This window comes from Corvus brachyrhynchos, unplaced genomic scaffold, assembly GCF_000691975.1.
Source record: "Corvus brachyrhynchos isolate BGI_N302 unplaced genomic scaffold, ASM69197v1 scaffold10, whole genome shotgun sequence".
Lineage (NCBI taxonomy): Eukaryota > Metazoa > Chordata > Aves > Passeriformes > Corvidae > Corvus > Corvus brachyrhynchos.
Window position 1 is genome coordinate 1,046,679 of NW_008236180.1, and position 14,871 is coordinate 1,061,549.

A 14,871-nucleotide genomic window follows, 5' to 3' on the forward strand; every position below is an offset into this window, starting at 1 on the left:
CTGGTATCTGTATATTGTAAAAGTTACTGCAACACTAGACCATTCTGGTCAGATGCCAAGGGCAAAAGTATGTGTTCTTTGCCAGGAACATGAATAATATTTTAGACACCTTGGACTACATTCACATGTTTGAACATTCATAACCCTTTCTGGCATCATTTCATCAACTAAACTGCGGTCATTTTAATAGTAGCCTTTATATACAAAATGTAAGAAATTAAAACTCTAAAAGTAGTATGATTTGACAAAATAAATGGTAAAAAAAAAAAAACCAAGCTTGAAAGTAAGACACCTTTTTCTGATAATCTGCATTTTAAGATGCATGCTTAAAAGGAGAGCCTGCAGGGGAGGGAACAAATCAGTAAAATCCTTTCATTTAGACAATAATAAAGAGACTTCAAGCTTTGCTTACTGTTGCATCACAACCAGTGAGAAGAATTCAGCCTAACTAGTAAAGAGGCTGCTGTGGAATACGTGGTCTTACATGAAGGGACTGATGATTTCTCCAGTGACAGGAAGTATTTGAACTTGACCGGCTTTTGAACCTAATCCAGTGTTAGAGTTACCTCACTTTCAGCTGCATAATTTAGCAGTGGAACTGGAGAAGTGTTTTTTAAGACTCTCTTCTACTTTCCAGAGAGGCTGAAAAGACCCTGCTGGTTTCCTCTCTGCCAATAGCAAAGGGTTTCTTGCTCATGCTTCAAGTTGAGTACAAGAGAGAGCCCTGTACTCGTACACACCAGTGATCCTGAAATCCTTGAGAGCCCGTTTGCTTCTCTTGTAACACGTAACTAACACTGAGGCACTGCATTTAACTCAGGGCAGAAATTTCGGCCACTCATCTGAAGTAGAAGTGTTACTGGAATAACAAGAAGTTAAAAATGTTTTCCTTAGTTGGTAACAAGATGGATTTTTCATGCTGTGTCCTCAGATTTTGGGCACAGATTGCAATCCCAGGAATCCAGAAAGCTTAAATCACCTTTCTGGACATCAATGTAGAGAAGTATTGAGATGATGCTTCAAGCAGATTAAACACAAGCATCAGAGGTATTTCTAGCAAGAGGAAAAGAAATTGGGATGTTTCTGGAACCAGAAGGAAAATACAAAAAGTCCTTGTCCATAGAATCTAGTAAAACATTTTAAAAGAACAAAGAAACCTCTCTGTAAGCAGGTTAATGAGCTATTCAGATTGTGCCCACAAAAACTTAGAAGAAGGTGAACAGAAAGACAGCAAATCTGAAAGGCTAATATTTATCTGGAAAAGCTACTGTTGACCAGAAATTGAGGTTACCAGGTGTTAATTTGCCAGCTACCTCACTTAATTGGGGAAAAATTAGAAGGAGCCAGATTGTGCTCACATCTTTTTCCTCTGTTCTTTAAAAAAAAAAAATTTCTAATGCAAAATGATGGAAGAGAAATAAAAGTGGGTGGTGGGAGTGGGATAAAATGGCATCTGTAGCATCCTGTATCATGTGCCAACACTACTCTCTTGACAGCTGTACTGGTTGGGCATACAAGAGCTTACGCCCCTCTCGGATTTCAGTATTTTATTAGAAAAGTTGCTGTCAAAACTGAAATATTAATGTAGGAAGTAGCCTGACTTCCCTTGATTGTGACATGTAAGTAGTATTTTGGGAGTTGTGCAGAGACAGGTGTTCAGAAGTGGTTTTGAGGCAAATGAATTTGGCTCATGAATTAAAACATCACAGTCCCACATAATTGTTTTGTCAGCAGACTAATTAAGCCAAGGGTTGTCCTTGTTATGAAAGGGGACCGCTCACCTTTGCCGTCTGTTGGGACTCTGCAGGTGACAACAGCCTGCTGGAGGAGGCTTTCTTTGACTTCATCCCTGTTCTTGCCATGCTGCAGTTGGAGATGCCTGACCTTTTACAGCTCCGTTCCTGGATAAAGAGTAAAACTGCCCTGTTCCAGGCAGACACATATACAAGTATTGCAAATAGGGTTATGACTCAGCCTTTCCCCAGGGACTCAGCGCTGGAGCGAAGGCGGAGGGGGGAACAACACAGAGCCACAGACCAAAAGTGCTTAGAATTTCCCATCCTTAAATCAGCGTCCTTGTAATCTAACAGAGTTAAAAGATGAATCAACCCTACAAAAATGCAGAGCTGCTCGTGATTTGTTTGAGGTACAGGGGAATGGCAAGAATAGTACAGGGACTGTGGTAATCTTTTGGAGACATACCAGGCTCAGCATTAACAGACAGAGGTCCAGTGCCAGAGACATCAAGCTTTCTAGAACAGAAGAGATGCCAAAAGCTCTGTTTGAGTTAGAGGATACTGAAGGGAAAGCCTCAGGGGTAATGGATCCTTGCCCAGTGAGCATAACCCCTGTCCCCGCTGTAACCTTGTGCTGAAGAGAGAGACTTTGCATTTTCAGAAATATTTAAATATCACACAAGCTTTTGGGGGTTTAAACTTTGCTCACAGTAGACAGTGGATTTTGCTAATGGTCTTGGAGAAAGAATAGTATTTATCTCCTTGTTTAGTGTTAGAGGGAACAGACATACTTAATGGAAGACATAAAAGGCAGGAAACAAATCTGAATGTGTGATAATGTCAGACCTCTTTCCATAGCTGATGTGAGGCTGGCCTTAGTCAACTGCTAATTGGCAGCAAGCTGGGAGAGAGTTACTGGAGGCTGGAAGATTCTTCTAGGAATCAATATGCTAAATATATCGAGGATGATACATTACAGACAGGAGCACTTCCCATTGATTGCCTGTGTGCTGATGAGGCTTGGAGTGAGGTGGCCCCGTTCCCAACTCGTTCACCTGTTGCCTGTGTAGTTCAGTCGGAGGTGACGCTGCACTGGTTCTGGGGAAGTGGCTACACAAATGGGAGTGAAATGGCTTTAACTTGTTTCATGTCAGCCACCAAATAACCATTGGCTTGGACCCCTAGATAAAGCCAGTCTGGAACAAAGCATTTTTGTGTACAATGCCAAAAAAAAGAATCCTGTGCTTTTTAATGACCCAGTCTCCTGAATTTCATCCAGTTCCACCCTCAACAAAAAAAGAAAGACCAAGAGCTTTAATGCCTTCTGAGGACATGCATATGTCAGTTCAAGACTATTTAATAAACTCTTTTGAAGTCTTCATTCTTAACCTGCCTCATGCCATTGTGTCAGAAAGCAGCACCGTGGAGTTTGAATACTAGGCAAATATTCCAGAATAATTTAATCCTTAGGAGATATGGCTGGGAGGTAGACCTCCATGGAAGCACTAAATTTGAAGTGTTGTTCATATTGAGAGACACCAGGTAGCTCTACCTTGACATCTTTTGTCTTCTCCTTTTGAGCCATGCGTGGGACCTGTCATTCCCCAGCCTTTGAGCCAGAACAGCTCTGTGGAAGACGTTCCTGTTAGCAGTCCCTTAGTAGACAGTAAAGAAAAGCTGTCTGGCAACAAATCCTAGCAAGCAGAGCTAGTTTAACTGGTCAAGCTTTTGTGGGTTTTTTTTGCTGCAGTACCTGCTTTTAATTGTCTGAAAATACCAAATCATTGTAAGTACAGCCAAGGGTTGAGGAAACAGATATCCAGCTCCAGCACTTCTAGGGTATATTCCTGGAACTGCTTTCCAAGAGTAAATATTAATTTCAGCTGTAAAGCACAATTTAGCTGCAATGAAATCTGGTGATCAAGGTAAACTGTTCTGTTTCCTGCTTTTCTTGGAGAAAAGTCATTGCGTGGCTCTAAGTTCTTAAAGAGAGTAGCACCGAGCACAGTCACACACGTTTTCCATTGATTGGTCGATAGGAAAAATTGATTGTGTGTGTGCTATACAGTGACTGTACTTAGCTCTGTGTACAGCATCACGCTGGTTTCTCTCGCAATTTACCTATTCATCAAGTGTAAATAGCTGCTGTTTGCTGCAGCCGGGGCTGTGGGAATCAGTGAGTAAACCCTCTGTGGAATAAACCCCAGGCAGTTTGCAAACAGCCAGAGCTTCCAGCTCCTGGCTGAACTGAAGAATCATAAGTGTGAAACGCACTGCGAAAACATTTTTGCCAGTGAAATGTGTGTTGTCCTGGTGGGAAGAAGGGCTCAGAGAAATTGCTTCTCTGCAGTTCAGAGCGTGTGGGTGTCCAGTCCCCACACAGTTTGCGAGAGATGCCTGCAGACTCTGCCTGCTGCGAAAGAGATTTTGCTCTTTAGGTACTCAAAAACTCTTGGGTGCTTTGTGCTGTAACACCAAATGTTCCACATAACCTGCCACGTGCCTGTGTATCAAAACACAGAAAACTAAGTCCTGTGATTGAAATGGTGCACTGTGTATGCCAGAGCACTAGGAAACATCGCCTAGTTCAGGAGGATGGAGGAAAGGTGCAGAACTTGGAGGCTTGAATGTCAGCATTCCCACGTTGATTTATGTTGTCTTTCTGCAGGTGTCTGAAAGCAAACCCTGAAGTTACAGAAAGCAGGAGGTTAAAATCATGTTCTGTGGGAATGTTTCTTCTAAATCCATTTGAATGTTGAGGTTATAAGAGCTGGTGTCATTTAAGGAGAAAAATGAATTTGTGGCGAAAGACTTGGAGTCAGGAGGATGAGGTTTTGTTCCTGGCTCTGCAGTGCATTTGCCATGTGACTGTGAAAGTCACAAAATCCTTTTGTTGCAGTTTCCTATTCTTAGTGCAGGGATAGGATTCTTTTTAGAGGCATGGTAGCATCTTTACAATTAATTAAGCATTAATACCTTACATCCAAGATCTTTGGTGGAAATTCTAGCACTGGTATCTGAAAAACAGTTGCCAAAGTCAGCACAGCTTTTAGGTTTGCTGAAGAATCTGCTTAACTTTGGTTACTTTTGAGTAGCATGTTAAAACAAAACCTGGGGGGAGTCTTCGGGTGTTGCACACATTCCTCCCATCACACTGACCTTGACTGTAAATGGCCTTTTGAGGTGGTTTTGAGGTGCTAGTTCCGCCTCAGCTTCTTTTTAATATACTTGTAAAAAAATGCTTGTAAATGGCTTTATTTACAATTCTACTATGTTGCTCTTTTTGTCTGCTGAATTCATTGCCTTGGTGCTTTAAAGGACTTCATTGTACAGCACAGTTGTCACTGAGGATGGGAAGTGTCACTCAGAGTAGGAACTGATAGCAGTAAAATTACTGTTTTCCCATAGAGTCACTTGAGTGCCAACTCCCATTTCTGACCTGTCGCATAATTGGGACCAGCCCTGACCTGTGTAGGTGGGTGACCACCAACACAGCTCATTACAGCTGTCAGGTTGGATTTTCTTGGTGGGGCTGCTATCGGAGGGAGGTAAATGTGTCCTGTGATAGAGAAGCAGGAGGAGAGAATTCTCGCTCCTCTTCTTTTCACCCTTTCTTTTCATCTTCTGCCATTACTCCCCATTTTCCTTGCTTTCTGCTTGTCACAGTATGTACTGTTGGGGATAAGAATAAAATGGTTTTAATTCAGAGAAGGGAGGGATGCTTTGTCAAGATTAAAGACTTGCGGAAGCAGAAATCTTAAATTTTGGGATTCAACAGGCCTAACGCCTCAGCTTTATGCTTTGTTCCTATATCCTTTCTGTGTATTCAGCAAGAATGCTTAGGAGGCATAGGAAGCCAGGCTGCCTGTGTGCCAAAGAAGGTTGAACTTGCTGTATCCATAGGTACCTAGTTAATGGAAGGATTGCATTTCTTCAGAGTCTAAAAAGCATTTAAAGGTCGTTGAACTAAAGACCATGTAAATGCAGCTGTTGCCAAGATGAATTAACTTGTGCTGCAGGAACAATGAATCCATTTAGGACCTCTGAAACCAAGATTTTTGTTACAAATTTTGAATCACAGAAATACTAGAATGCGGTGGGGGAAAATGCAGAGGTTCACGAGGGAGGTGTGGAGTTTTCTCCCAATTTAATTTCTTTTGTTTTGCCTCTCTGCTTACAGATTCTCACAAACACAAAGATAAACACAAAGACCGAGAACACCGGCACAAAGAGCACAAGAAGGACAAGGAAAAAGACCGGGAAAAGTCCAAGCACAGTAATAGGTGAGGAAAAAGTGGATGAAGTCTTCATAGGCTAAAACACCATTGAATGTGCAGTCTTACAAGAATTACTCTGATAATAAATGAGTATGGAATTGCTACATTTTGAGTGTGGTTTTTATAAGTGTAGGTGCTTTAAGCCTGATTTTTGTCATTGCCTGCATTTCCATGTGGGTGGCTGAAGCTGTGTATCTTGCAAATGTGAGCTGATACTAATGCATAAAAGATTATTGTAGCTTAGTGTTGCTAAAGGTGTAGAAAACTAGCTCAGCCTCACCTTCATGCAGATTGATTGCTTTTGTTCATAAACTTTTGTGTGTGGTTCCAGTCATTTGTCAGGAATGTGGCATTCTTTCCATGCTGCTATAAACCCCCACCGCTTTAGCATAGTGACCCCCATGTGGCTACTAAGCCTTCTCATAATTAGAAGTGCCTGGAAAGATGGTCCCTCAGAATGATGGTGCTATCCTTGGCCTGCCACCACAGTGGCTGAATGTCTCAGCTGTGTGAGGCAACACTGGGAAACTTGCTGGGTTAGATGGATTCCAAAGGATCGTGTGCTCTTTTGTCCGATGTGATTTATGCACTACACTGCCACTGTACGGGGAAGGTGTTTGATGCCAGTCACTTGCCAGGTCACCACGCTGATGTGATAGCCTGTAGCTCTTGAGCTGGTGAATTCCATGGTCTAGTTGCTCCCTAGCCTGGGCTGTGAGCTGCAGGAACTGGGATGTGGAGGTCTGTGTGATGATTTGGTGTGGCAGAGTACGACGCACAGGCAGGATGTTACTCAGAGAAGTTTCCTCCGTCGTAACTCCTGACACACAAGTGTCATGGAGCCTACACTGCCAGCAAAACTTGGAAAAAACAGTTCCTGGAGGAAGAGTTTCTGGTGTGGCACTTGGGAATGACAGACAGTGTTTATGCTGTGGGCAAACGAGTGTATTAAGTAATTGCTCTGCAACTGTGATAGCACTGTCCGAAAAGGAACAAAAAAGCTTGTGTTAACAATGATTCCTATTAAAAAGAAGCATGAAAGAGGGAGTCTGTGCAGAGTAGTGGGTTTGTTTTATTGGGCTCATACTTGAATTGAATTTTCTGTGATCTTTTGAGAAGTTGCACAAGCCTACTGTTCCATAATGTGTCTTTTTTTTTTTTTTTTCGAAAGTAAATGATTGATGGGGAAAAAACCCTAGGCCAAATAACTTGAATTTGCTGGCTCTCACAAGGATGAAATACTTTGGACACGTTCTTTGCCTTTGTTCACACGTCTGTATTGCCTTGATTTCTAGTTTTCATTTTCCTGATAATCATGCACCCCAAAACTGACTGCCTCACATTTCCAAATGCTCATTGCTTCACTTGAAAAACCATTCTCCTGCAATCTTAGCAGAGCACATTCTTTTGTAAGGAGTAGTGTAAGCACTGTCTTTAAATTCCCAAATTCATTAATGCTTTGACTTCGTTTGTGTAGGAGTTGGAAATGGTCAGCGTGTTTTTAACTGGAAGAACTAATTATGGTTCATAACTTGAAGCTGATTTTGCAAACAATAAATACCAAAACAGTGGAAAGAAGATAGAATGGCTGTGATGTTTTGCGAGGTGTAGCTCAGGAGGTGATATGTAATCATGCCTTGTCTTGAAGTACTTCCTTCCTCCCTACCATGTTGTCTTGAAATCCCTCTGGGAAACGCATCACATTTTCTAGGCACGGTGCCTAATGCTCCCAGTTGTTTTCATGTCTCTGTTAAGTGCTTGTGTGTCCTGTGAACACAGAATCTGCTGCATCCTGGGGTCCCAAAAAAGGTCGCTCTCTGTGGGTGGCATGGCTGAGTGCATGCATGTGCAGGCAGTTTGTTCAAGGCATTTTGGAGGAGGCATTACACAAGTAATGCTTTGCCCCTCAGGTTCCTTCGCAAGGGAGGACTCTCCCAGGCTGAGTGCACACTCTGCTTTCAAAGCTGCCACCTTAAAAATTGATGTATTATAGTGCTGAATCTTGAGATTCGGTCTTGAAGGTGGTTCTCTGGGAAGGTAACGTACATGGACATGCCTGTGATCCTCTTTGGATCACTCCTTTAGGAGTTCTCCAAAATCTTCACTGTCCCATTCAGGCTCAGTCATGCACAGGATATCTGGCTTCTTGCTGTGTAAAAACAGCAGACTTGTAACAAAACTTCATAGAAATAATTGAAAGTTAAACATTTCTTCCCTAAATCCTTTGATTCAGCTGTCACCCATGCAATTCCATAAATGTAAGTTATGTCTGTGAGAATCCGATTTTAGGTGACCGTTGTTTGAAGGAAAAAAGCCTGCCTGTTTGTACTGAAGTTTCTCCTTTGACAATGAGAAACAAGTGAAAAATAGCCATGATTCTGGTAGAAATTAATGAAAAAATCTCAAGGAAACAGTAAGGGGAGGGGGGGGGGTTTTAATGTTTTTTATCTCTATGAAGAATTTTTAAAGTACTTGTGATAATAGGCTGTAAATTAATCCTTTGGAAAAGTTGATCTTAGATTTCTAGAATTGCATGTAAATCTTCACAAAATCCATTCTGTATTTCTGAAAAGCTGCTGTGTTACTGCAAAAGCTGTGCTGTATCTTTGGTAGTTCTCAAAAAAGGTTGAATGGTGCCTTAGCAGAAATTGAAGCCATTGTTTTCTGGGAGACTTGAATTGGTGCCTCTGTGACATTTTATCCGTGGTGTGTGAAGAGCCCCTGATTGCATTCTGAGAAGCACAGTGCACACTGGGCACAGTTAAGAGCACTGTGTGGTTGTGTTTGAAGCAGATAGTTTTTGTGTCTGTCTGTAATCGTTTGACAGTTTCATTTCCTGTCCTATACTTAAAAAAAGCTTTTAAAATAAAACCTGCATCAAGAAGACAGAACATCTCCAGTACAGGAGAATAAATGTTTCCTGTATCCAGACTTTGAAGGATCTAAACTGCCAAGATAAGTCTCTGAAATACCTAAAATAGACAATTCTGATTTCATATGACAGAAGTGTGTGGAGTGGTATGTAGAACTTCTTAATTTTGGTTCTTGCTTTCCTCCTCTCCCACTCACAAGATGACACTTCTGTGTCTTAACCACTCATTTACAGCTGTAGTAAACTGGGAGAGAACATTTGTGTGCCTCAGACCTTCCCGTCACCCCTCAAGGAAAGAAAATGCAAAGCCCACTTAAGAACAGTCTGCATCAGGGAATAAATCCACATCACTATCCAAAAAAGTGTGGTTTTTTGCTCATTTTTTTAGCCCCATACTTCCTGGTCTCCAAACAAAAATCTAATACACATCCATTAAATATAAATGTCAGTGGTTATAAAAATAAAACGAAACAAATCCCATGTGGCAGTAGGTTTCTGATCTGTGGGAGTTGAGTGTTTCAGACAAGTGGACCACATATAATAATGGAATAACAGGTCCTTTGAAGCCAAGCCTTGTTAGGGAGCGGGTTGGAAGTGTTGGCAGTAACAGGTGTCTCTTTGCCAGGTGTCCTGGGCTCTCTGCAGGGAGAGTGGGCTGCCAGGAGCCTGAGGAGGGCAGGGCTGGCTGTGACAGGGAATGGGAGCGGAGAGGCTGCTCTGCAGCACTGAGCCGTGCTGTCAGCGTGACAAGCACCGGAGCCGCAGGAAGAAAATCTTCTGTCAGATTGCATATTTCCTTCATTTACTAAAACCTCTTGTGATCACAGCTTGGGATGAACCGAGGCATGGAACACAGAAAGGATTCACAGACCTGATCTTCACTGGCATCTTCTAATTTTATGGTTTTGCTAGGAAAAACACAGATTCCGGGCATTTGCTAGCCATGGGTGAAGATAAATTTCAGGTCAGATTTCTTGCACACCTCCTCTGGTTTATTATGTGATCCTGATCTGCTTGGAATGGTGTGCATTGGGGGCAGGAAGAGGCAGGGATACCCAGTGTAGGGGTAAAGGCAATTTTTTTAAAAGACCTCACACCTGCTGTTTGCTAGCACAGCTGGGTTTGTTTTTCTACCCCATTTTAGTGCACAGTTCACCTCGAACAGTTTTCTAATGTGACAGTGCTTTCCAGTAGTAAAAATTGTTGCTTTTTAGTAGTCTTCTTAATTCTCCATGGAAAGCGTGTGCTAGGCATGATCTTCATTTCGCTGTGTGAATATTGTTCTAATTCCTAAAGTTTTTATCAGCTGTTGGTTAGTCCCGATTTTCATCTTGTTCCTCTTGCTGAAGGCTTGATCTGTTATCTGTGAAAAGACTCCTTTCACCACTGGGAAGAATGGTTTCAGGTTGTTTTATTGCATTGCTGGAAACCCAGCAGGACCTTTGGGGCTCACATGTTCATTCCCTGTAATTCCATATGATAACCCTCTAACAGCATAATATCCTGCAAGCCAGCTGAAAACCTGGCCTTCCCTGGGGTGCTGCTGCTTTGGAAGTGCTCCCTGCACAGGCAGCTCTTCCTTGGTGTGCATTAGCCTGGATGTGATCACAGTTTCCATTAATACTGTATTGCGTCAAACGAGACGCGGGCTGTGTCACCTGTGCCCTGTCCCCATCGTGGTTTTGGGCTGCACTGAAATCACAACTCCCTGTTATTTTACGCTTCAGTTGTGCTGCAGCAGCTCCCGAGCAGGCACAGCTCCGATGGCAGCCGGCTCTGGCACTCGCTAGTAGCAGATTCCCTGTCACGAGCTAATTACAGCAGAGAGAGGAAATAAGAGACACTTTAGATAAAGCATCCTTCCCAGCTTGTGGTTTTGAAGCTGGAATGGAAAGGGCCTGGGAAGGGATTATTAACGTACATAAATGGCACCTGAAGAATGCAGTGTTAAATTACTGCGAAGCTGTTGCAGTTTGAAGGAGGAAGCTGTGATCTGCACATCTGCTGTTCTTTGGAAACACTTTCCACTTGTGACTTTCCCATGTGATCTCGGCCTGAGCAGCTGCTGCCAGGTGCCTGGGCTCCCTTCCTCTCCCTCTCCTCTCTCCTGCAGGCATCCTCATTGGCAAATATATCCGTGCTTACAAGGGAAATGGCTTCTTCTGATGCGTTTTCTGCTTCGTCTGCTTCAGCCTGAGCTCTCCACAGCCTTTGGATGTCCTTGTTCACAGTAAAACTGTATATGGAAGGCAGTAAGCAAGCTGGCACAAAGGATGGAGTGCTTCAGGTGTGCTCACCTGGCCTTGGTCTGAACTAAGCCAGTAGTACCATGATACACCTGTCGATGATGTAATCCCTTGTTCTGCCTGTGTTAATGGGATCTCCCACTACACTTGGTTGCCTTATAAAAACACAAACAGTGCAGGTTTTTCAGCATTAAACACCTTCAAGAGGTATAACTCTGAGTTCTGTTGCAGTGATGCAACTGCAGCGGTCTAGGTGAGAAGGAAGATCTTAATTTGTCAGCAGGGATGGGTATGAGCAATTGTTATGATCCAGTTGTCCTGTTTTCAGGCTAACTTCCCCTGAAGCTCCCCTCTGTCTTTCGGGGGTTTTGCTGTCCTACTTCCATGACTCCAAGCTGGCTTGTTGGCCGAGAGGTATGTGCAGGAAAGGTAACAAAGGATTCACAGAGCCCTGAACAATGAATTCAAGATAAAATTAGCAGTGTGCATGTGATCTTGAGACCGTTTTGCTTGGTTTCTTTAAAGAAAAGTGATTTTTTTTTTTTTTCCAGTTTTGAATTGGCCAGGAAGATAGACTTCTGATCTTTAAATTGTTCCCAGTCCCTCCTAATAATAGCTTTGGGGTTGTCTGGAAATAGCTTTCTGATAGAAGGCTGAAACTCCATCTTCAGGGTAAGGATGGCATCCTGTTGCCTTCTCTTTTCTTTTGAGATTAGTGTGGTGGTTAAATCGTGTTCACTGTAGGCTCACATGTGTATCTGAGCCAAATGAAAGACCAAAGCAGCTCAGCTTGACTGCAGTTAATATGCGAGCAACTTACTTTGCTTTGGGAGAAAAAAAGAAGTTCCTCTTCTAAGGATTGTTGCTTGAGGCTTTTGTTATCGGCTCATTTCCGAGGGAGCTTTTCTGGGAGATGGAGATTTCCATCCCTCCAAGAGAAGAGGGGCACAAGCCTTCCTTGATGCACATGTCATAAGTTTCATGCTGAGCTGTTAAAGAGCTGTGGTCCAGTGTCTGGAAACACACAGGGCTGACAAGCAGGCTTCTTACACATAAGGGAAAGAAATTTATGCTCTCTTTTAACATTGGAGTGAAAAGTACACAATACCAGATTTTTATCTAGGGAATTCCTTCCAGTCACCGGGAGCAGCAGCAAGCAGGACCTCAGGGCCAAGCCACCAGTGCTGATCTTTGGAAAATGAAGCTGCAGAGTGAAACTGGAGACAGAGTTTCCTTGGGTTATCTGAGCCCACATTGCTTGGGTGAGAAATTTATTGCTCATTGCAGAGCAAAGGGGAAGGATAGTCTTATGATAAAAAAATTTAATTAAAACCAACAACTAAGATTGAGTCAGGAAGCCGACTTCTAGATTCTGGCTCTGATGCTGAAAAATCTGAGAAACTGTGCTGAAAAATTTCGATTAGATTGCATGACAGCTTTTCAATGCTGGCCACTTACTCTCTTTCAAGAGAGATATTATTTGAGCATCTACTTTTAAACAAGCCTAAGTTTTTAGAGGCTTTAGCATTCCAGCTGTAGTCTTGTAAGCATTCAGCGCACACAAATGTGTGTGTCTCTCTAGGCCAATGGGATTTTGTTTCTGTTTCAATCTTAGCTTTGCAGATCTAGATTGTCATCTATTAGTTTGCTTTTAATCATGCTTTGTGTACATCCCAGGGCTGTTCCAGTCACATCCTGAAAGCGAGTGCTTTTGGCTGCTAGTGAGAATGAATGAGTATGGTGCTTTGGAAAACCAGAATGTTTCTCTCTCTTTTGCTATTCCAAATTCTCAAGCCACTGCCATGATCTTTTCTTCAGAGCACTAACTCCAGTAATTGCAGTGTGTATCATGCTTTGAAGATGCAAATTAATGTCTGAGTAAAACATGTTATTTCAGGTAGGATTTTAATACCAAATAAGAATGAGTCAGAAAATAAACACAATCAGACTTGGAAAGAACAAGATGGGTCTGAGCCTTGTGTGTGTGTTTGTTATGATTTTTCTTGTATGTTTGAATTGTAGAATCACAGAATGGTTTGGGTTGAAAGGGACCTTAAAGCTCATCTCATTCCACACCGTGACATGGGTAGGGACGCCTTCCACTAGACCAGGTTGTCCAAGCGCTGTCCAGCCTAGCCTTGAATACAGGGATGGGGCATCCACAGCTTGGATTGATCTAGGAAGGTTGAATATTGATTATTGATATCGAATGTTATTATTGTGAGTATTGGTTTAAATATATGAAGGTTGAGATCCCTCTTAAATTGTCAACCTTAAATCTTTGGCAAATGGGGTACCTGGCATACAGGTACAAGTGCAAGGTATCAGGTCAGAATTTCCAGACCTTCCTGAGTTTAAAAATTGTAAGTGATGTGTAGCATTAGTGTTTTCAGTCAGTCAGTGAATCTGATTGGAGCAAAGGAAAATTCGCTAGGTGTCTTGAGCTTGGAATACTGATGAATAAACACGGTACAGAACCTGGGATGAGAGATCTGAGCAGGAGCAGCAGGCATGTCGTGGATTTCCAGGATCCAGTGTCAGGATGTTCCGTGTCTGTACTCGCATGTCCTGAGCACACCGTACATAACATGATCTGTGGGGTAAGAATAGTCTGCAGTTGTTGAGTCTGCTCACAGGCAACATGTGGTGCTGTGTGTCTAACTACAAGCATTTCTAGAGTGCCTGTTGCCTTTGCATGTTTAGATATGCCTTCACTGCTTTGTATGAAGAGGTTGCTGGAGAGTTAAAATGAAACTGGTTTCTCTTGCTGCTGGTCTCTTAGTGCCACACAGTATGTGAATATACTGATTTCCTTCAGAGATGGATTTTCGTGCTTTAGCTGCTTGAACTTGGATGGCTGGTGTGTATTCAATTTATTCAATGTATATTTATTGGAGTGTTATTATTCAGGCTACTCTAGGCTTGAATTATTTAGACCTTTGGCAGGTTCACATCCATTTGTCCGTGCTTGCCTCTGCAGTTGTAAGCTGGGTGTGGGTCAGTGTATTTGTGACTGTGATTGCCTTGCTCCTAATCACACACAAGCTCTGGGAACTGGTTGATGTCCTGCTCTCTCTCTGTAGCCATCAACCCTTTTGCAGTCTGGTTTTGTGATAAAAAGAAGTTTCAAAGAATCTGAACCTGAGTGTTGAAATAACTGAAACATGGAAAGTGCCTTTTTCTAGTAAAGCTTTTTAAGGGGAAGCACAGTGTGTCCCAGAGAGCAGTAGTGATGGGAGTCAAGTGCTGAGAAGGGAAAGTGTGAACAGCCAGGATGAGGAAGGCATCTGGGTGGTGCCTATCCATGCTGATTTACACCATGCCTTTGACTTGCTAAAGCCCAGGGTGACCTCAGGGAGTCCACACAACCTTTTAAGTGTGTATTGAGGTCCTGTAGAATTGCTAGGCTTGTTGCTTGGCTTCCACAGCACTGCTGCTAATCCTTGATGTTTCTATTCTGAGTCTCCTGAGAGTATTGCCTCAATTTCTGGCCTCAAGGCTTGTCATTCCATGAGAAACCTCATTTTCATTTGAAAACATCCACGTGTCTTTCTAGTTGATAAGAAAAACTTGAGAATGTGATACAAATTTATCCTAATGTCTCAGAAATCAGTGGGTAGGAACAGAATAAAGGTTGATTTTCTTCTTCTTGTATGCATTTTCTCCTGTGTTCTGACTAAAAATTCTGGGTATTTAAACTCTCAATACTGCTAATCATAACACCAGAGTAGCTACAGACC

The 14,871-nt window shown here is 42.5% G+C and overlaps 1 protein-coding gene across 1 annotated transcript in view; it reads left to right on the forward strand.

The window, feature by feature from the left end:
* TOP1 (topoisomerase (DNA) I) overlaps nucleotides 1–14,871 on the forward strand; it is a 66,263-nt gene that overhangs the window by 22,820 nt on the left and 28,572 nt on the right. Inside the window, exon 2 of the mRNA XM_008633615.2 lies at nucleotides 5,917–6,019. Within this exon, the coding sequence (XP_008631837.2) occupies nucleotides 5,917–6,019 (103 nt within the window). The remainder of the gene's footprint in view (nucleotides 1–5,916; nucleotides 6,020–14,871) is intronic.